At 51.4% G+C, this 20,694-nt stretch overlaps 1 protein-coding gene across 9 annotated transcripts in view; it reads right to left on the reverse strand.

Annotated features, from left to right (window-relative positions):
- The window catches only part of SH3PXD2A (SH3 and PX domains 2A), a 241,257-nt gene that overhangs the window by 81,445 nt on the left and 139,118 nt on the right, over nt 1-20,694 (reverse strand). For 4 of the 9 annotated variants that reach the window (XM_053583134.1, XM_053583137.1, XM_053583132.1 and 1 more), the window contains exon 6: nt 10,679-10,707. In XM_053583134.1, the coding sequence (XP_053439109.1) occupies nt 10,679-10,707 (29 nt within the window). Of the gene's footprint in view, nt 1-9,337; nt 9,480-10,678; nt 10,708-20,694 lie in introns of those variants that run through there. The other 5 variants (XM_053583135.1, XM_053583133.1, XM_053583131.1 and 2 more) reach the window with 3 other exon arrangements.

Here is a 20,694-nt window from a genome sequence, read left to right on the forward strand (position 1 = left end):
GTTCCTTCTTGAAAATCTTGTGGAAATAAAAGATAGACAGGGTCTTGTCACAGCCTCCTGAGAAGGTTGGGGCCTCAGGTAGCTGCTCCCCAAGGCCCCCAAAGTTGGGCTGATGTTTTGGGGCCAAGAAGCTTAGAATCCCATCTTTTGGACAGGGCCCTCTTCCTGCCTAGGAGTCCACTCTGCCATCTCAGGAGGTGACTTCAATGAGCATCTTCAATGAGCAGTCCCATTCAGCCAGTCCACCCTGGGGACTCTAGACCTCCTGCAATCTCACTGCCTGTCCACCCTGAGCATGGCCATCAACTCACATGAATGACCTATTCAAAAATGCAACTCTGGGTTGGTTTCAGAATCCCTGGGAGCCAGACTGCTGGGCACCACCCCAGAGATTTTGATTCAGTGGGGCTGGGTAGGGCCTGGAAATCTGTATTTTCAACGAGCAACCTCAAGATTCTATAGCTCACCTCCAGGTCTTTGCTCACATGTTCCCTTCCAGACCAGCTTTCTACTTTTCCAGTAGGAGAAGCTAGATAGTGGGGAGAGGGGGCAGAGACAGCTAACCTAGCAGGGCTGAGGAGGTCCAGGTTGCTGGTGAGCTGCCTCCTTCCTGGGATCCTGGGACTCCAGGATCTGGAGAAGACGCCCTCCCCACACTGTGTGCCCAGGCTGGTCAGGCAATAGGGCTGAGACGTCTTGGGCCAGGAGCGTGGCACAGACACACACGTGAGCAGCACTCACTCTCTCCATCACATCACTGCCATGTGGACTGGCCATGGAGTTGCCAAATCAATCAGCTGCCTTTCATTTCCAATTAGATGGCTTTGAACTCCAGGGGTAAAATCAGGCTGAGGACGACCCAGAGCAATGAAAATAAAAACTTTAAAAACACCAGCCCGGCTGAGATGTGCCAGAAGTTTATGCCTTCAAAAGACACATTCACTTTTTGGAATGGGCTGGGGGAGGGTGCTAGGAAGATCTTGGCCATGTTCTTGAAGAAGCCTGGGCCTTTCTCACTGGGGATGGGTGGCTTGGACAGACAAGGAAGTCTTGCGAATTACTGAAAGATCTTCCCCATACACTCTCGATGGCTTCCTTTCCAGACTCATCTCCTGCCCTCCCCCTTCCCTCTCTCTTCATGCCTCCCAGGATAGACACCTCTCCTCTCAAACTTCTCAAACTCCTTCTAGCCCCCAGTCCTCGCCTTTGCTCACTTGCTCAGACACCCTCCCCCCCACCTCTACCCCCCAGGGCACTCTGCTCATACCCTCCAGCTTACCCCAATCTCTCACCACCAGGACCACCTCCAGCCTCTCCCATGTTGGCTCTCCCTGCCCCCTACCTTGTGGATCACAGCCCACCCTCACTTATATTAGTTAATGAACCCCTGCCTGTGTGGGGCCTTCCAGCTGAGCTGTGTACTCCACCGAGCCGGAGCCCAACAAACGCTTAAGAGAAATGAGAGCCTCACGATACGCTGTGCTCTGGAGGGCAGGAGAAGAGGGCTGCTGCTGTTCGCTTTGTCTCTGTCCATCTCCCTCTGGGGCTGGTGAGTAAGGCGGGCCTGGGGCCTAGGGAAAGAGGCCATCTCTGCTCTGGGGAAGACGAAGGACCAGAGACCTCAGTGACCTGCTTCACAGGGCCTTTCTATCACCTCCACCTGGCTCCAGTGCAGTGTGACCAGCAGGAGACTGGGTTCTCTCTTAGTCACTTCAGCTATAAAAGGAGAGTAGAAACACTAACCTTTTATAGTAGCCAGTACTTATGGGCAGCTATTGCTTTCAGCAAATTTACTTTCTTAAAAAGCAAACTCATAAAAAAGGAAAATTAGGGTGGCACCTGTGGCTCAAGGAGTAGGATGCGGGCCCCATATACCAGGGGTGGCAGGTTCAAGCCTGGCCCCGGCCAAAACTACAAAAAATAAATAAATAAATAAAAATAAATAAAATAAAATTAAGCAAATATAGTCACACCCTGCAAAGAAACCTTTCACTTAATTAAGAACTCTTTGTGACCAATGGGTTCCTTTTAGAAATCCCCGGGGAAGGGGGTGGAAGTATTGGTCTCTTAGGGTAGGGCCCTCCCTATCTCTGTAACCTCCTTCTAGGGGTCTTCACAGCCCCACTCCTGGACATCGTGGATCCATTGGGCCTTGGCTCAAGAGGAAATACTTGGCTCAGTGGAAAGAATATTTGAGTCAGAAGGACCAGATTTGAATTCTGTCTGCCTAGCTGGCAGAACTGGGACAAGCTCCTCAACCCCCCACTTCCTGGTCTATAATGTAGAGACAAGACCACCCACCCAGGTTGCTGGGAGACTCCTGGCAATAATGAGATGGGGCACGCTCTGCCTTTCCCTGTCTGGTTAAGGAGTCACTCTGGGAAAAGGGCAGAAGGCAAAGCCAGGGCTCTCTCCTGTCTGACCTGAATGCCTTGCATACTGCCTCCTGTTGATAGTAAAGATCGCCTGACTGTACTCTTAGAGACTGTATCCTCTGTGCCAAGCACAGTGCCGGAGTTACCACTTCTATGTCTGTATTCATTCAATCCTCAAACAACCTGATGAAAATAACCTGTTTATCCCCATTTTATAAATGGAAATGAGGCACAGAAGTTTAAGGATTTGCCCAAGACCACATAGCTGGCTAAGCTGAGCCGTGAAAGTAGGCCTTTGGACTCCAGAGTCTTCGTTCTTAATAGAATACTCAGCAACAGTTGCATCTAGATCTCTTCTCGGGCCCGTAGAATGGAAATAAATCTCTCAATTACTCTCAATCAAAAGTAAGATAAACCACTCCCTTCCTTTCAGAATCTACCAATAATTGAAACAATAGTATTATAATGAATGGCAGTGCTGGGGTCCAATCTCTGTCTGATGCCAAAATCTAAACTCCAAACCCCAAGCAACATTGTTTCTCTGCAATGAAACTGTGGTAAGGCTGGTTTTATTTAACTCAGTCCACTAATCCGGTTTTATGATCACCAGGATGGAAGCAGGGCTGAGCTCACCACTTTTCTGAGGAAAAGTATAAACAGGATTTCATGAGGAATATCAACACTTGCCTAAGAGAACAAACTTGCAGTACTCTTGAGCAACCTCATTTGCATCTAGGAGCTGGAGCCTATCACCGGGCTGTAGGTGGGATGGAGCCTTGGGCTCCCTACTTGACCACAAGCCCAGGGCCACCATTATCCCGCGGCTGTGGCCGCCTGCGCCCCCTGGTGGTGCATCTCTGAACTCCCGAGGCACAGGCCCTGGAGCAAGGCAGCTTCCCATACAACTGCGAGAACCATTAGAAACATCTTTTCCTTTTACCTTCATTTCTTTCTTTCTTTTTTTTTTTTATTTCAAATTAATATGAAGGTACAAAGTTTTATGTTATATTGTTTTCAATTCTAAGGTAAAGTCCAAGTTGTAGTTGAGCCCTCCACTGGTAGGGGGAGGGCATGCTGAACACCCTCACATTGTGCCCATTGGGTGAGATCCTGCCAATTGCCCCCTCCTCCCATTAGAAAGATCTTTGCAGAGAATCCTCTGCTCTGGAGAGTCTGCTCCAGGTCCTCTGGGCTGGCGCAGTGCCAATTTGGGGCATCAACCACAGCTAACAACACAGGCCCTTCCTACTGCCAGGTGTGGTATGAAGCCCTCTACGAGTGCTGTGCACATTTCCTGTGAGGCCAGGTCATTGCTATGGCAACCTCATTTTACAGGTGTGATGGCCAGTGTTGCATGTCAACCCGGGTAGGCTACAGTTCCCAGTTATGCAAGGACACACTAATCTAACTATTGCCGGGAAAGGTATTTTTGTAATTGTGATTGAAGTCCATAATCAGTCGATGATAGGTAAGGGAATTACTCTGGTTGGGTCTGAGTCAAAAGCCAAAAGGCCTTCAGGATGGGACTGAGCCTTCCCTGAGGAAACTTCACCTGTGCACAGCAGCCCCAGCCTGTTCCAGCACCTTCTTGGTCAGCCCCCACGTGGTGTAAGCCAGTTTCTACAATAAATCTCAGTATATAGATCTCTTACTCATTGTTTCTCTAGTTGAACCTGACTGACACAACAACAGAACAGGTGAGGTAACCAAGCTCAGGTGAAGGAATGTATCCAAGGTCACATGACTGGCAAGCTGTGAACCCAAGCAGCAGAACCCAGGCAATCTAATGCAGATGCTTCCCAGCTGCCACACAAGCTCCCCCTCACAGCCCACCCTGATGGCATCTCATCTCTCCACTGCCGCTGGAGCAACAGCATCCCTCACCTGTCTCCTCTCTTGTCATTCTCCTTCATTCATGATGGAAGTCAGATCATGTCCCCCCTCTACTCAGAACCCTTTAGTAGCTCCACACTCAGGGAAAGTCAAAATCCTTCCCACATCCTGCAAGGCCCTACCTGGTCAGTGCTACTTCATCCCCCCAACCCAGTACATCTTCGCTCTCACCGCTTACCACCTTGCCCTCCCCATTCTCCACCCAGCCATAGCCTCCTGCTGCACCTTGAGGAGCAAAACATGAACCCACCCCAGGGCCTTTGCATGTGTTGTGCCCTTGGCCTGGACTGCTCTTCCTCCATCTAACAGCACATTCTTATACATATAGTTCATAACCTGTAGCAGACTGCAAACTACTCAAGGGCAGAAAGACACATTCCTGTAACCTCAACACAACACATAGTGCTTAGAATACAGCTGGTGTTCAATTAGCCCAGCTAAAGTATTTGGTCTTTAAATAAGTCACTTATTTCTGCCCGCCACCCGGGTGCATTTACTCTCTCTGGAGTACCAAAGCCTCCAGCTCTCTGTACCCAAAGCAGAAAACTGTCTCCTCTTTCCAGATAAGGATCCCCAATTTGAAGCTGCAATCTCCTTTCTTTCCAGATAAGGATCCCCAATTTGAAGCTGCAATCTCCTTTCTTTCCAGATAAGGATCCCCAATTTGAAGCTGCAATCTCCTTTCTTTCCTGACTTGCACGGGGTTCATTCACTCACACATCCATTTTCTTCATCCAGCACCCATTAAAAAGTACAAGTGAAGTTGGGTGAGGTGGCTCATGCCTGTAATCCTAGCACTCTGGGAGGCCGCGGAGAGCGGACTGGGTTCAAGACCAGCCTGAACAAGATCAAGACCCCGTCTCTAAAAACAGCTGGGGGTTGTAGCGAGCGCCCATAGTCTCAGTTTCTTGGGAGGCTGAGGCAACAGGATCACTTGAACCCAAGAGTTTGAGGTTGCTGTGAGCTGCGATGTGGCACTCTACCGGGGGTGACAAAGTAAGACTGTCGCCAAAAAAAAGTATAAGTGGACCCTGATTCAAGCCCTGCAGCCCTGCTCAAGGTGGTGGGAGACAGAGAAACAGGAACAACACAATGTAACTAGAGTGTGATGTTAAGGGAATAGGTGGGATAGTTTGAGAAGCCATCTGGACAGTGCAGGATCAGGCAGCTTCTCTGAGATGGTAACAAAGCAGAAATCTTAAGGAGCCAGAAACCGGAAAGATCAAAGAGCATTCCAAGACAGGGAACAGAGGACAAAGCCCGCAGGGAGGAATGAGTTTGAAGCACTAGAGGAGCTGAAGATGATGGGTGTGGCTGAGGGGTGTGTGCAGTGGGAACAAGGTGGGAGAGGGGGGAGGGGAGGGGTAAAGCCCAGGGCAGGTGGGCAGGCAGGCAGGGGCCCTGTCACCCAGCACTGTGAGCCAGCTTAAGGAGTTCATTCAGGGTGCCTTGAGGAATCCCTGGGGGAATTCAAACAGGAAGGCACATTATTCAATCTATCTCTTTAAGAGCCCACCTGTGCTATAGTGTACAGAATGGCAGGTAGAGTGCTGAAGACAGAAGCAGAGAGACTAGGTTAGAAGCCAGCATCTTCCTGGGTGCCTGTAACACCAGGTGTGATGGTGGAGGTGGGGGGAAGTGGAAGGATCTAGAGGTCAAGTTGGCAAGTGAGAGAAAGGGAAGTCAAGGATGACTTCTAGATGTTGGGCTTAAGCAACAGGGTGGGTGTTGCCTGCCTCTCGGATAGGAAGCTGCTGGGAAAGAACAGGTTCGATGGAGGAAGGATAGAGACCACCATGCCTTCCAGTTTTCAAGGTCACCAGTCCTGCTTCCTTCACAAAGTTCCTAAGACCTTTCTATCTTTGCTGACACCCCCTCTCTAAGCCTTGCCTCAAGTCTAAGCTCTGTGCTCAGTGAGAGGTCCTCCAAAGATAAGCTAGGGTTTGGGGACTGAAGTGTGAACAGTGAGGACCAGGAACAGCATCCATTTCCTGTGTGCAAATGTCCCTCACTGGAGTGACCCTAAAACTTCGTTAAGTTTATTGTAGAGCAGTGCAGAGCCCTGAAGGTGGACTCTTATCTGAACTTTGCCAAGAACGGTGGGCAGTCACACTCTCAGGGCCCCAGGTTCTCATCTGCACCTACCATGCAGTATGGCTCTGAGCAGGAGATGAGGAAACATGCAACGTTCTTAGCACATAGTAGATGCTCATTCATTAATAGCAGCTGCTACTTACAGAGAGCTTTCCAGGTTCCAGGCAGCGTCCTATGCATGCTTACATATATTAGTTTATCTGATCATCATTATATCCATGAGTTGTACATGAATCAAGGTTCTCCAGAGAGAACCAATAGGATGTGTACAGGGACAAAAAGAGAGAGATTTATTTTAGGAATTGGCTCATGCGATTGTGGAGGGTGGTGAGTCCAAAATCTGATGAGGAGGCTGGCAGGTTGGAGACTAGGGGAAGAGTTGCAGTTGAGTCCAGAGGCAGGCTACCAGCAGAAGCCTCTCACGCTAGGGAAGGTCAGCCTTTGTTGTATTAAGGCCTTCAGCTGATTGGATAGGGCTAAGCCACGTTAAGGAGGGTCATCTGCTTTACTCAAAGTCCACTGACTTAAATATTCATCTCATCCAAACACCACCTTCACAAAAACACTCAGAATGACACCTGATCAGTATTAGGACACTGTGGCCCAGCCACAGTTATCCATCCTGAGGGGGGTATGAATATCACCCCAAATTTCCAGAAGAGGGAGCAGGAACAGAGAGGGTAAGACATACACCCAAGGTCACAGAAGAGAGAAGCCAGATTCTAAACTGCTGTCTGGCTCCAGAGCTGGCACTCTGACCATGACACTAAGTGGCTATTATCATAAGCACACCAATGTAAATTAAATTTCTCCATCCATCCTTTTCCTGGCCTGAGAGAAGGCAGAGAAAGTGGGGGAAGGCTTTCTGCAGGCACAGCAGGCTGGGTGGGGCTCCACATTGCCTAGGAAGCAGCACGCAAGCTGAGCCACGGAGATAGGGTCAAGGGACCCGAGAGGTTATTTGGAACAGCCCTTGCCTTTACAAGGGGAACCTGAGGCCCAGAGTAGATGAGGAATTCGCCCAAGGTCACATAGGGAGCAAGGTGGACCAGGACCCAGGACCAAGTCCTAAGACTTTAGAAAGTGGGGAGGAGCATGTTGATAACTGATACTTCTATAGTATTTATGTACTTAGGACTATTCCACATTCACTTATTTATCTTTATGAGACAGGGTCTCACTCTGTTGCTCCAGGCTAGAGTGCCATGGTTATAGCTCACAGCAACCTCAAAGTCTTGGGCTCAAGTGATCCTTCTTCCTCAGCCTCTCAAGTACTGGGGACTACAGGTGCCCATCACAACGCCTAGCTAGTTTTTCTATTTCTAAAATGAGGGGGTCTCACTCTCGCTCAGGCTGGTCTTGAACTCCTGAGCTCAAATAATTCACCTGCCTCGGCCTCCCAGAGTGCTAGGATTACAGGTGTGAGCCACCGTGCCCAGCCCACATTCACTTACTTAATCTTCTACAAGTGAGGTAGATACAACCATTATCTTTGTTTTAAAGAAAATGAGGAAACCGAGGGACAGAGAGGTTATGAAACTTGCGTAAGGTCACACAGCATTTGAACACAGGCTTAACCATTCAGTGGACTATACCTCTGAGGCCCAAGGCAAGTTTCTTGGGGGAATCCAGTTTGGGTGCTCCTTCCAATCTCCCCTTTGGTACTCTCCTGGAGAGGGACAACTGAGGCCATGCTACAACTCCTCAAGCAGGAGGAAATGTCCTGCCTGCACCAGTGGGCTGGCATAACAGAGACACCCTAGGTTCAGTTGATAGGCACGTGTACACACATATGTCCTCCCAAACCAGACACGCCCCCAACAGGTACACAAGCACACGGACTCTGACCCACAAGCAGAGACCTCAACACACTGGCACAAAGTACCAGCCTATGCACCCAACCACGTTAACACACCCTCACAGGGCGTGAGCAAGCACCCACATACACAAAATATAGGAACCCACACTCAGAAACATACATGTCATACAAGGCTAACCAATTCACATTCCATCCATACACATGGGAACTATTGCTAATACACAGGCCACGGCACTAGGACGCTGGAGCCATTAATGTGAGCCAAGGGTTTATACACACTTCCTACATGCCCAAGGGCCAGCCCCTTAGATGGCTGTCCAGCACCGGTAAATAAGGGCAATACACGTGCGAACACGGGTAGCTCCAGTCTGTCCGCCCCCACCCCAGTACACAGGCAGCCCCAATTTCTAGGGACTACCCTCCCCCAGTTAACTACGCCGCCCACACCCTGGCGCTTGACATTTGAGGAGAACCCTTCTCTGACCCCAGCACCCAAGCGTCAGAGGACTTGCCCCGCCTCTCCTCCCGCCTCCACCCCTTCACAAACTCCAGAGCGAGGGAGGCCCGGGTGGTGGTGGGGCTGGGCGGCAGGCCCCCTCCCTTGTGCCTTTCAACCGCCACCACGCACAGCCCCTACCCTCGCAGCACCGAGTGCGTGCTCAGAGTTGGGGCAAGGGGGAAAGTCTGTGGTGCAGGCGCTAAACCCTCAAGTCACACAAGGACCCCCCTTCAGTCTGGATCTCACCTTTTCACCGGGAAAACTATGCATCTGTTAACCCTTCCATTACCGTCGCACCGCGATAAAGACCCAAGGAGAAGTCACAGCAGTGCCCAGTAGTGGGCACTTGTAGCCCGGGAGTGAAGGTTGCGGGGACTCAAGCCCATGACGACACCCCCAAATCTCCCAAGCACCCACCCCCACACCCATCTGGAAGAGCTGCGCGCAGGGGAGCCCGAGGGACTCGGTGGGAGGAGAATGACGGTGCGAGGACCACACATCTCTGGGGCCACGGACTGGAGAGGGGGCAACTGAAGAGAGTACCCCTGGCCCTGCAAGAGGCGAGGACAGTCCCTCCCGACAGTCCTCCGCAGGATCGCAGGGGTGCGTGCACCGGGCAGGCAGGTTGGAAGGAAAAACGCCCGGAGGCTCCCTTACCTGATTTCCTCTTGGAACTGCCATAGTCCCTGAAAAAGAAGCAACAACATATAGACATGGTTAGGGCCGGACCGGGACGCGGGGCTGCTACTGTGGGGGCGCCCACGGGCGGGCTCCGTCGGTCACCGGTGCGGCTGCTCATGTGATGCCCACGGCCGGGCCAGCCGTGCGCTCCGCAGCCGCACGCACTGCGCGCCGCGCCAGCCGGTCCGCAGCCCCCGCAGCCCCCGCCCGCCGCGCCTCGGGCGCTCCGCCCACCCCGCCTCGCCACGCCCTCCCACCGCCCGCGCCCGCCCACCGCGCCTACCAGAGCGCAACTTCCCCAGCCTCCGTGGATGGGGGAGGTTGAGGCCGGCTGTAATGCCCTTCCTTAAGTGGGAAACTGAGAGTGGTTGCTAGAACCTAGGCCTGGTCCCGCTGTGGGAGCCCGCACCCCACTCCAGGAGGTAGTAACACCCCCCAGTTCTTTGCTCCGCTGGGGCAAGTCATGCAATATGCAAAGAATTGGGAGGGGAATCCAGGCTAAGCGGTTAGCCTGTAAGTCACGACTGAAATATCACTTCCTCACTGAGTCTTCCTCGACATCCCTGATTCACCCCCTATGTAATTACAGACTTGTGTGACCCCTTTTTTCGGTCTGTGGGGTCCTTACACCCAAGACTACCTGAGGGCACAATGGTTGGTTTCCTATCAGCCTGTCTCCTGGGCCTGGTCCAGGTGTTGGATAAATGCTGGCTGTAGGCTGAGTGTTGGTTATACACATATAGGCCTTTGTCTAAGGCTCCAGCTGGGGAACCTGGAGATGCAGGCGGGGTCACAGAGAGTGGCAAGGGTAACTGGGAGACTAGGAATGGTAGGAGTGGAGGTTAAGATTCTGAAGAAGGGGATGCTGGGTTCAAATCCTATCACAGACTGTAAGTGTTGGGTGACCTTAGACATTTAATCCTCCCAGCCTGAAGCATGCCCTGCCCTCCAGCATGGAATTAACTCACATTCAGGATCAGGTCTTGTCCCTCCTCCATTCACCAAACCTCAAGGGACTGGGGAAAATGAGCTGACTCCCTTAATCTGAGCCTCACATGTCCCTAAAACGCCAGTTCTTTCTGTTAAAATGATCAGGGAACAGCAAAGGGACCAGCTGGAATGTGGAAGGAATGCCTTCCATTTTCTCTGGGGGCCAAAGAAAATGCCAATTGCTGCCCATCTTTGGTGGAAGAAAACTAGCCATCTAGGTCTGCCTGCTGGGAAAGGGCAGGTCTCATGGTAGAAGAAATGGCAAGCAAGAAAACATGCAGAGTCCTTGACATTCTGACTTAGGAGGTCCAGGTAAGGATCCCTTACCTGATTTCCTCTTGGAACTGCCATAGTCCCTCAAAAACACCCCATTGGGGTGTTTATTGAGCTCAAGGTAATTTGTTCACACAGCCAGGAGTGAGGGGTTCTCCCTCTCCTAGGCATCTACATTTCCCAACATTTGGGCTCCGAGCCTATAGCATCAGAATGCTGGTGGCAAGGCCCGGAACTGGCCTTTCTGACACTACCGGCCTCCTTCCCTATTCTGTCTGAGAACCCCCTTGGTATTCCACGTCTCTTTCATTCCTCCCTTCTACACCATGGGAAGATCTCATCAACTCCACTTTACAGATGGGGAAACAGAGATTCCGCCACTTCCCAAGGTCACACCAGTCTGGGGAAGGGCCGTGTTTTATAAGCCCACCTGCAGGGATAAAAACTGCAGGACAAGGAGAATCTTTTTTTTTTGGAGACAGAGTCTCACTTGGTCACCCTGGAGTGCTGTAGCATCTTAGCTCACAGCAACTTCAAACTCAGCGACCCTCTTGCATTAACCTTCCAAGTAGCTGGGACTACAGGGCATCCACCACAATGCCTGGCTATTTATTTATTTATTTATTTTAGAGATAGGGTCTTGCTCTGACTCAGGCTGGTCTCAAACCTGTGAACTCACCTGCCTCAGCCTCCCAAGTGCTGGGAGTACAAGGCATTAGCCACTGTGCCCAGTGAGGAGAATCTTTTGAAACTGTTCCCTCCAAGGGGAGCTAAGAGGTGGGAGAGTTCCCATCCTACCACCTGGCCATCCAGGGAAGCCTTAACAAGGGCATGCTGTCTCCCTGGGGCAGAAGGGAGACTGGACAGGGACTGTGTCCTGGCGTGCCTGGCTTGTGCCCCTCGAAGCTCAACTGTAGAGAGAATTCCCAGTGAAGGGAGGAGAGTATCATATGATGGCTGTGTCCTGCTCACTTCCAAGGAGGAAATTAGTTTTTCAGGCTTTCTCGCTGAGGCTGGGCTACCAGAGAAGCACAGGGGATGGATGGCAACAAGGGGCTGTCCTCCCTCCCTTCCATCGTACCTCTGGGCCTGGGACTACATGATCACTGATCATCCCCCTGGCTGCAGTATCCCAGAGAGCGGGTGGCTTCCTCATAGGCTTGGCCACCTCTCACCTCCCTACCCCCACACACTTGTGCAGCTGTGAGCTACTCAGGATTCTCTTTGAGCTTGTCAGCAGCCCCAGCAGAGAGGCAGGCACAATATTTCCAAGTGACAGGGGAGCACATTAAGGCTCAGGAGTGGGAAAGGAACATAATTCACAAGCCTTGAGTGCCTCCTTTGTGTCAGGCTCCTAGGCAGTGATTCTTAGCTTGGCCATTCAATGGAATCATCTAGAAAGCCGGTCAAAAATTCAGACATGGGGCCCCACCCCAACCTACTGCATTGTCTACATCTCCAACAAACTCCCCAGTGGATTCTGAGGCTGGACTAAGTGTTGCATAATCTCCATCAGGCCCACAGTCACCCTGAGAAACATTTATGCTAAGTAAGAACAACATGCTTACACTTCCCAAGAAGCTTCTAGATAGACCCCCAGGCCTGCCTCTCCCTCAGCCAGAGTATAGAGTCCTCCCCATCCAGGGCTTCTGGCTCCCTCCCTGCAGGTGGTGTGGTCTTATCTTGCAGGTGAGAGGAACAAAGCTTAGAGAAGCCAGGCAGTGTGTTCAGGGTCACATAGTACACGGTACGCTTGGGACTAGGGGCCAGGCCTTCCTCTGAGGCTCAAGACAAGTTCCCAAACACTACCCACTTCTGAAACAGTGGGTACAGGAGTAGAAGGCAGAGCCCCTGGGGGGCCTCAGAGCAAATGGGTAGAAGCTGAGACCCTGGCAGTGGGGGCAGCCAGGCTGTGACTGAACATTGGGAATGGCAGGCAGAGGCATCCTCACAGCATCTGGCCTCTAGCCCGAGCAGGCACTGCCCTAATAGGAAACCTCTTGGAAGTTTCTGGTTGGGTACCTTTGAGCAAAGCCATTTCATATTTTTAGCTGCTGAACAGGCTGAGAAGCAGCTTAGGTATCTGGTATTGGGTCTCCCCCATCCCTCACATACTAGGGCTAGAGTTGGGGCGGGGGTAAAGCATGCCCACCCCATTGCCCTACAACCAGACCCAGCCTGGGCAAGACAGCAGGGCCCTCTGCTGGGTCCAGTTTCCTAACAACTCAAGGACCCCTCCCCACATTCCCTCCTTTTTCTAATTCTTGCCCTGGCGGTGACTCCACTCCTGGTAGGTCACAGTCTAGCCTGCTTCCGACTTACTGCTGAATCACTATCTCCCAGGGAGCCACAGGAAGGAGAAGGGGAGGGCAAGGCTAGCACCTCCCTCCAGACTCACCAGAGGTTAATGTAATTGAAAAGGCCTCCCCGACTGTGTCCTGACCTGGCTCCCATCAAACCATTCTGCCATTCGTTCTCTGTAGCTGGTCCGGGGGTGACTCAGACCACAGGTATAGTGGCCAGCAATCCCAGGAAAACAGGGTCATGGGACTTTCAGGATTCAAACTGGAAACTGGGACAGTTGATTACTCTGTGGTCCACAGGTCTGGCCTGGCTCGGTAAGAGGGGTAGAGTTCCTCCAGCCCCCTACCTACCTCCATGTAAACAAGGAACCCTAAGGCCTCTTTTCCTCCCCGCACAATTAGTTCATTTCTTGGACCTTCCTCAAAGTATGATGCAGTCTGCCCCTGGGTGAAGACATTCGATCCCCGCTACTTGCTAGCTGGGTGGTGACCTAGAACAGTTCCTTCACCTTTATTTCTCCATCTGCGAAATGAGGACAATAATAGCACCAAGTCCCCAGAATCTGGGGTGCAAGGCACAGTATGCAGAAAGGGACCTGCCATTTACATCATCTTTGTTCTTCTTTCATACCTGGGCCCATCTCCCTCCACCTCAGTTGTTACTCAGATGGCAAAGGCCTGCTTAAACTTGGGCCCTGCAGAGGTCCTTGAAACAAAAGGAAAGGGCTGTTTCTTAAGGCCTTACCATGTGATGGCAGACAAGGCTGACTGGGGTTTTCACGGACACCAAAGTGCAAATGCTGGTCTTTGTGTAGTTCTGGGCACCAGGAAAGCCTGTTTCCTCACCCTGTATGAGATTTGTCTGGCAACAATCATATTTTCAGGGTGACCCTGGCCCATAGGAATTGGCATACTTATCTGGACCCTTCTATTGGTAGTCAACTCTCAGAGCCCCAAAACCAAGAGATGCAAAGCATCCTGTATTTTCACACTGATGCACATCTCAAAAGGTCAGATTTTTCTTTTTGTTCATTTCTTTTTTTCTTAGAAACAGAGTCTTGCTCTGTCATTCAGACTGCGGTATAGTAGCGAGATCATAGCTTACTCTGGGGTTCAAGTAATTCTCCCACTTCAGCCTTCTGAGCAGTTAGAACTATTCCTAGGACAGTTAGGATGCCACCATACCCGGTTAAATTTGTTATTTGTATTTTCATAGAGACAGGGTCTTGCTTGTTGCTTAGCTTGGTCTCGAACTCCTGGCCTCATGATCCTCCCACCTCAGTCTCCCAAAGTGTGGAGTTATGCCCACTTCTTTTCTAGGTGAGACATGCTGTGCTCCTTCCCTGGACACACTAGTAAAATGGCTGGTATTGGAGACAGTGACAAAAGAGAGGCTAGAGGGAGGGGACGGAAATAACATCTAACAATGGCTCCCCACTCTATGGCCTCCCCTTGAAAATTCCCAGCAGTTGGCCTTCAGTGTGAACCCACTTTATGGATGAGGAGACTGATGCTTCCCCAGAAGCTAAACTGACAATCCTGACCCAGAATGCTCCCAAGGGGCTATGCTGAGGCCCACCAAGGATTAGGCAGCAGGCTTTTGGTAGGGAAAGGAGGTGGCTGTCCTGTCAATCAGGGTTCCCAGAGTGAGATGCAAAGCCAGGAAGTACCACTGAGGCAAGGGAAAGAACAGGAAAAAAAGCCCAGGCAGGCTAGGCCCTCTCTGTGGAAGGATGCTGAGTCCCTGCCAGGTGACATTCTGAAGGATGCTACGAGGGCCTTCCCCCCTCCCCCTTCTCCCTCCCAGCAGTAACTGTCTTGGCAGAGGAGGACACACGTATGCAAACTTCTAGCCTGGTGTTCTCACCCTCCCGTCTGCTGGCTGACATTGGCCACTCAGCCCAGGATGCCCCTCTGCAGGGCCTGCTGCTGCTGGGAACTGCTTGAGAGGCCAGCTGGGCTGCCAGAAGGCTGACCTGGGGGTGATTTGAGAGACCATGGCCACTGCCAGAATATGAGGGCTGGGCGAGATGGTATGCAACCTTGGCCAGGGGAGTGACTTGGAACCCTTGTGACTGCTGCTTTCAACCAATAAGCACTTTTGAAGCTCCTGCTGTAGGCAATCTCATTAAGGCCTGCACAGGCAGGCACAGGAGAAGCATGTGTCATGCCTCTGACCAGTGAGTTAGAGGTGAAGCTGGAGAAACAAAACTACCTAGTCTGATGAGAAAGTTAGCATTCTGAGACTATCGCTGGTGATTAACAGGACGGGTTACTCTTTTCTTTCTTTTTTATTTTTATTTTTTGTTGTTTGTTTGGTTTTTGTAGAGACAGAGTCTCACTTTATCGCCCTTGGTAGAGCGCCATGGTGTTACAGCTCACAGCAGCCTCTAGCTCCTGGGCTTAGGCGATTCTCTTGCCTCAGCCCCTTGAGTAGCTGGGACTACAGGCACCCACCACAATGCCCAGCTATTTTTTGTTGCACTTTGGCCGGGGCTGGGTTGGAACCCACCACCCTTGGTATATGGTGCCAGTGCCCTGCCCACTGAACCACAGGCACCTCCCAGGACGGGTTACTCTTTGAGTGTAGAGAAAAGAGAGGTCCCAAGGGTTGCAGGACATCCCAAGTAGCTTCCTGGAGGAGGAAGCCTTAAAGGAAAAGGTGGTTTGGATCCATGGAGGGATAAGGAGGGGGGAAAGCTCTGGAAGCAGGAATAAGTAACTCTAAACAGAGTCGAACTGGCAAGTGCAGGTGAGTAGGAGGCCAGGCAGGGAAAGGCCAGTCTGGGCAGGGCTTTGGTGTCCAGCTGTGAAATCCAGAAGGTTTCAGAAACAGGGAGTGATGTGGTCAGATCCTGGCTGCAGAAAATTTTTGTTAAGAGGCAAGGTAGATAGCTGAGGCATAGGAGCAGGAACGAGGCTGTGAATGTCAACAGTCCTGCATTCTGGGCCCAGTTCTATGCCTCGGTGGCTGGTGGCCCTGGGCAAGTCACTACAAACTAGCGCTTTTCAAATAACAGGCCATGACTCACGGTTGAGTTCTAAAATCAATTTTGTGAGTCCCAAACAAGCATTTAAAAAAGAATAGACTAGAAATGATTGGAGAGTCACCATAGCAAGGTTGCTTTGTGGAACTTGTTTCAGATGTCCATCTGTCTATATGTATTGGGTTGCAATGTGAAATTTCTTCTTATAGCAGAAAAGTTTTGAAAACACTGGCCAATTCTCTGGGTTGGGATCCCCAGCCCTAAAAGGGGGCTACTTGGAGCACCTTCACAGAGCTGTTGTCAGAATTTTCTCTGTGAAACCAATACAGAGACACAGAGTGTGTGCTTCCAGAAGCCAAGCAAGGAGGATTTGAGTGAAGAGGCTTTGGGTCAGCTGAGGTTTACAGAATGCTGGTTTTTTTTTTGTTTTTTTTTTTTTACCCCACTTACCCCCTAGCTGGGTTTTTGTTCCGGCTTTTGACAGCCTTTGCACGGAATGGTCTCTGAGAGGCAGCAACCTCCAGGCATGGCAGACAGAAGGGGCCTGAAGGCCGTTCTCTGCCCCCATGTGCTCTTCCATCTAAATTGTTGAACTGAGGGCCCTTGTGTCTAACAAGAATCTGTCCTTTCTCTGCAGGGGCTGTGTTTTCCAGGGTTTTGAGAATGGGCCCCATTGTGACCATGTGGATAGCCCAGAGAGGCTGGAATTCTTGCCCCGGGTGAAAAAGCTGAATTCTTGGGGAGGGAAGAAGTCTCAGGCCTTCCCCAGGCTGTGTCCCAGAGAGGCCAGATGCTTGGCCATCACAGGATCCAGAACCCCCACATCCCCTGCCCCGGGGTTTTCCGTTTATCTCTTAAATATCAAGGGGGATCTGCCACTGCTCTATCCACAGCAAGAGAACAAAGCACTGTCTGCCTGTCTGTTTGTCTCCTCTGACTTGTCTCACCATTCTGGGCAAAGGCACTCAGTGTGTCTTCTGCCCAGGGATGGGTTTCATCATTCCAGCTTTCACAGCAGAGAGTTAAAGGGGTTGATGGGTCTGAGCCCCAGGTCAGCCACCTGCCACTCTGTGGTGGAAGCAAGTTGCTTAACCTCTGCCTGCCTTTAGTTGTAAAAAGTGGATTAAAACAGTTCTACCTTACAGAGTCACTGTACGGCTTACTGGGACAATGTGCAAGGCTTCCACAGCAGTATCTGGCACATGGAAAGGCCTTCTCCCAACAGCCTGGGCTCACAGCGGTCTAGCTTTAGAGCATGGACAGTGGCCAGATTACAGGAGGGGCTGACTGGCCAACCATCACTGGCATGGACTGTGTAAGACCCTAGCTCCATTGCTCAGGGCACCAATGCAGGCCCACGAAAACAAGCAGGCCTAGAGCCCCACCAAGACCCTGATTCTGACAAGTAGTCCTAAAGAGGGAGGGAGGCAGGGGATAAACAGCTATACCAAGCTGATTTCCTGGAGAGGAAAGGAGGGCCTGGGACTGCCAGCTCAGCCCATTGCCCTGAATGCTCTGGGCTCTTCCTGAAGTCTCCAGAATGATCCTATTTTGGGGCAGCACCTGTGGCTCAAAGGAGTAGGGCACTGGCCCCATATGCCAGAGGTGGCGGGTTCAAACTCAGCCCCGGCCAAAACTGCAAAAATAAAAAAGAGTTATCCTATTTGCCGGACTACACTTGACCATGGAGCTTCTGGGACTACATGCCATACCTAAGAAACAATGGAAGGGGAAGTGACAAAATGGGGTGATGGGTTCAGCTATGAAGTCCCTGAAGAAAAGATGAAGGAGGGTCTTCCATATTTGAAGACTTTCCCTGTCTCTCTTCAAGTACATTTGTCCATCTGTCCATCTATCCATCCATTCGTCCAACCATGTCTTCCACTAAGGGTTGCTCTAGACTCAGTCTTGTGCCTGAAGAAAAAGATACACTGTCCTACCCTCAAAGAGCATACCTTCCAGTGGGGAGATAAGACTAACACCCAGGGAAAGAAAACTCAGAAGCTCCTTTGTGATTAAGTACCCCAAAGTTGGTCAAAAGGATTTATTGCTTAGGAATCCCAGGACAGGGAAGTCAGAGTGTTCTGGCGTGGTCAGAGAAGGCTGCCTAGAAAGGGAGGTACAATGGCCAGGCACAGTGGCCCATGCCTGTAATTCAACACTTTCAGAGGCCAAAGCAGGAGGACTGCTTGAGGCCAGGAGTTTGAGACCAGCTTAGGCAACAGCGAGACCCCATCTCTACAAAAAAGTTTTAAAATTATCCAGGCATGGCTAAGCAGGAGGATGGCCTTGAGCCCAGCAGTTCAAGGCTGCAGTGAGTTACAACCATGCCACTGCACTCCAGCCTGGGTGACGGATCAAGACTTCATCTCAAAAAAAAAAAAAAAAAAAAAAAAACGTAAGAAAGAGGGACATGGGAACTAGCTCTTGAAAGAGGAGGAATATTTACAACATTAGAGGCAGGAAGGAGACACTGGGTGGAGGATGGTGGGAGCAAAGGTGCAGAGGCAGGAACGGACATGGAACCATGTGCATGTCAGGGTGTATGTGCTGGGGCAAAAGGCTGTGTGTCCTGGGGAACACAACATGCAGCTGGGGCCAGGGAAGCTGGCTCAGACCCCAGAAGGAACTTGTTGGGAGAACCCCAGTGGTGATGCTTGTAACAAAAGATTCCCCCCCGACCCCTCAGCTGAGACAGAACTGGATTCCCACCTGCTTCTAGTTTTCCATTAGGTGATGGAGTATGAACTTGTTTTAGGGGAGACTGAGGACTGTGTTGCTCCTGAAGCTACACTGACCCCTTCTGCAGAGGTTTATCTGGTTTGTGTGTGAGACTGACACCAGGGACCCTGGTGACACCCATTCCTCTGGGTGGCTCCTTGGCTATGGGCCCCTCACAGCCCTGGCCTAATTTCAACCTGAGGAGAGGAACTTGGGCCAGGGGCTCCCTGCTTCCCACACACACCCAAGAGCCTGTCAGAGGCCCACCTGTGCTTGTTCCTGCCGTGGGCTCTGTGGGAAAGAGAACTTGAACCCTGAGCTTCTCTTAGGACCTAGCCCATCATACTGCCTGGGAGACCTGGGAGCCATTATCTGCCTTTAATTGAGTGGGCCAAGGCTTGGGTGTCTGGAGAGACAAGAAACCCAGGCTCTGCCGGGTAAAGGGCTATAAACTTTGCCGAGACTTTCTCTCTCTTAGAGTGAGAAAACTGGCAGTTCCCAGACATTTCTGGATGCCCCATCACAAATGCACAAGCACCAAGCAAACAGATGCATGAGATTGTGACACCTGCCTTATGTCATCCTAGAGGCAGGTGCTCCAGCCCCATGTTACAGGTGAAGCTTAGTCAGGTTAAGTAATTTGTGCAGTGTCACACAGCCAGATGGGAAAGGCTGCACACCTAGGCTATCCTATGACCACTGTAGGCCACCTCCTGCCCTTGCAAGGCCTAGGGAGGAGACACTGCCTCCAGGAAGCCCACTCTGATTTTGGCCCCCAATGGCACTGAGTGTCCCAGTTCTGGCTCCAACACCTGGTGAGGATAGAATTCTCAGGGATAATGGAAGTGGATTTTGTCTGCACTGCCCAATATGGTGGCCACTAGGCACTGGGGCTATCGAGCGCTTAAAACATGGCCAGTGTGACTAAAAAACAGAATTTTACATTTTAAGATTTAAATTTAAAGAGGCACAGTGGCTAGTGGCTACTTGATTGGACAGTACCTATGCCCAATGCATTGCCAGACTTTGGCATCGTACCACTAGAAGGTTTAGCTCACATGTGTGTACATACACGTGAGCAGCTGCCTGGGTTCAAATCCCAGCTCTGTCAGATTTAAGTCTGTCTCTGTCTTCATTTATAAAGTGCACAGCCTGGCAGGACCCTCTAATTGGATTGTCAGGAGTAAACAAGTTAATACCTCTAAGCACCCAGAGCTCCATAGCAGTAAGCCAATGCAGGGTCCTCTACCTGCCAGCCCCAGAGGTCTGCCCAGGCCCAGGGTCAACCCTGGATGGAGTGTGTGTGTCTCTACTCAGAAAGAGATGGCCAGAGGAGGCACTGAGTGGGGATCAGGAGCTTGGGAGGGTGTGGGGAGACAGCCCATCTGCCTTTAATGGAGTAGGCCAAGGCTTGAGTGTCTGGAGAGACAAGAAACCCAGGCTCTGCAGGGTAAAGGGCTATAAACTTTGCCAAGACTATGCACCCTGTTTGCTGGCAGTGCTGGGGGAGGGGGTGGCAGAGCTGAGGGCTTCTAGTCCCATCTGAATGACTGCTACCACTTCAACAGTCCCCAGGAATTCCCCAAAAACTGCCAGGCTGACAGGGGTCTTGGCCCTCCCTGATCTGAGGCAACAGAAGTGACAGCCAAGCCTGGATCCCCCTCACTGCTGGACCAAGAAACTGACTTAATGAGGGTGCTCCACAAAGAGGCAGACAGCCGCCACGCTCCACACAGCGGGCACTCAAAATGCAGGACAAAAGGGCTCCCAGCCAAGGGCCTGTGTGACCAGGGAGAGGGTGGCTCCTGGGCCAGCTCAGGCCCCAGACAGCAAAGGGTCTGCCAGCAGACTCTGTAAGCACATACATGACGGAGCCGGTCTAAGGAAAAATCCAGAAAGAGACCTTCCAGAGGCCAGCCCAAGGTGGTGGTATGACCTGGGTAATGGCAGCCTTCCCTGTGCCTCAGTTTCCGTGACTGAAAAAACCAGGGCATTGGACTGAGCCCTATCTGGACTCCTGCAAGGAGGCCTCCAGCTGCAGAAAGTTTTGCAACCTAGG

This window comes from Nycticebus coucang, chromosome 3 (assembly GCF_027406575.1).
Source record: "Nycticebus coucang isolate mNycCou1 chromosome 3, mNycCou1.pri, whole genome shotgun sequence".
NCBI classification, from domain to species: Eukaryota; Metazoa; Chordata; class Mammalia; order Primates; family Lorisidae; genus Nycticebus; species Nycticebus coucang.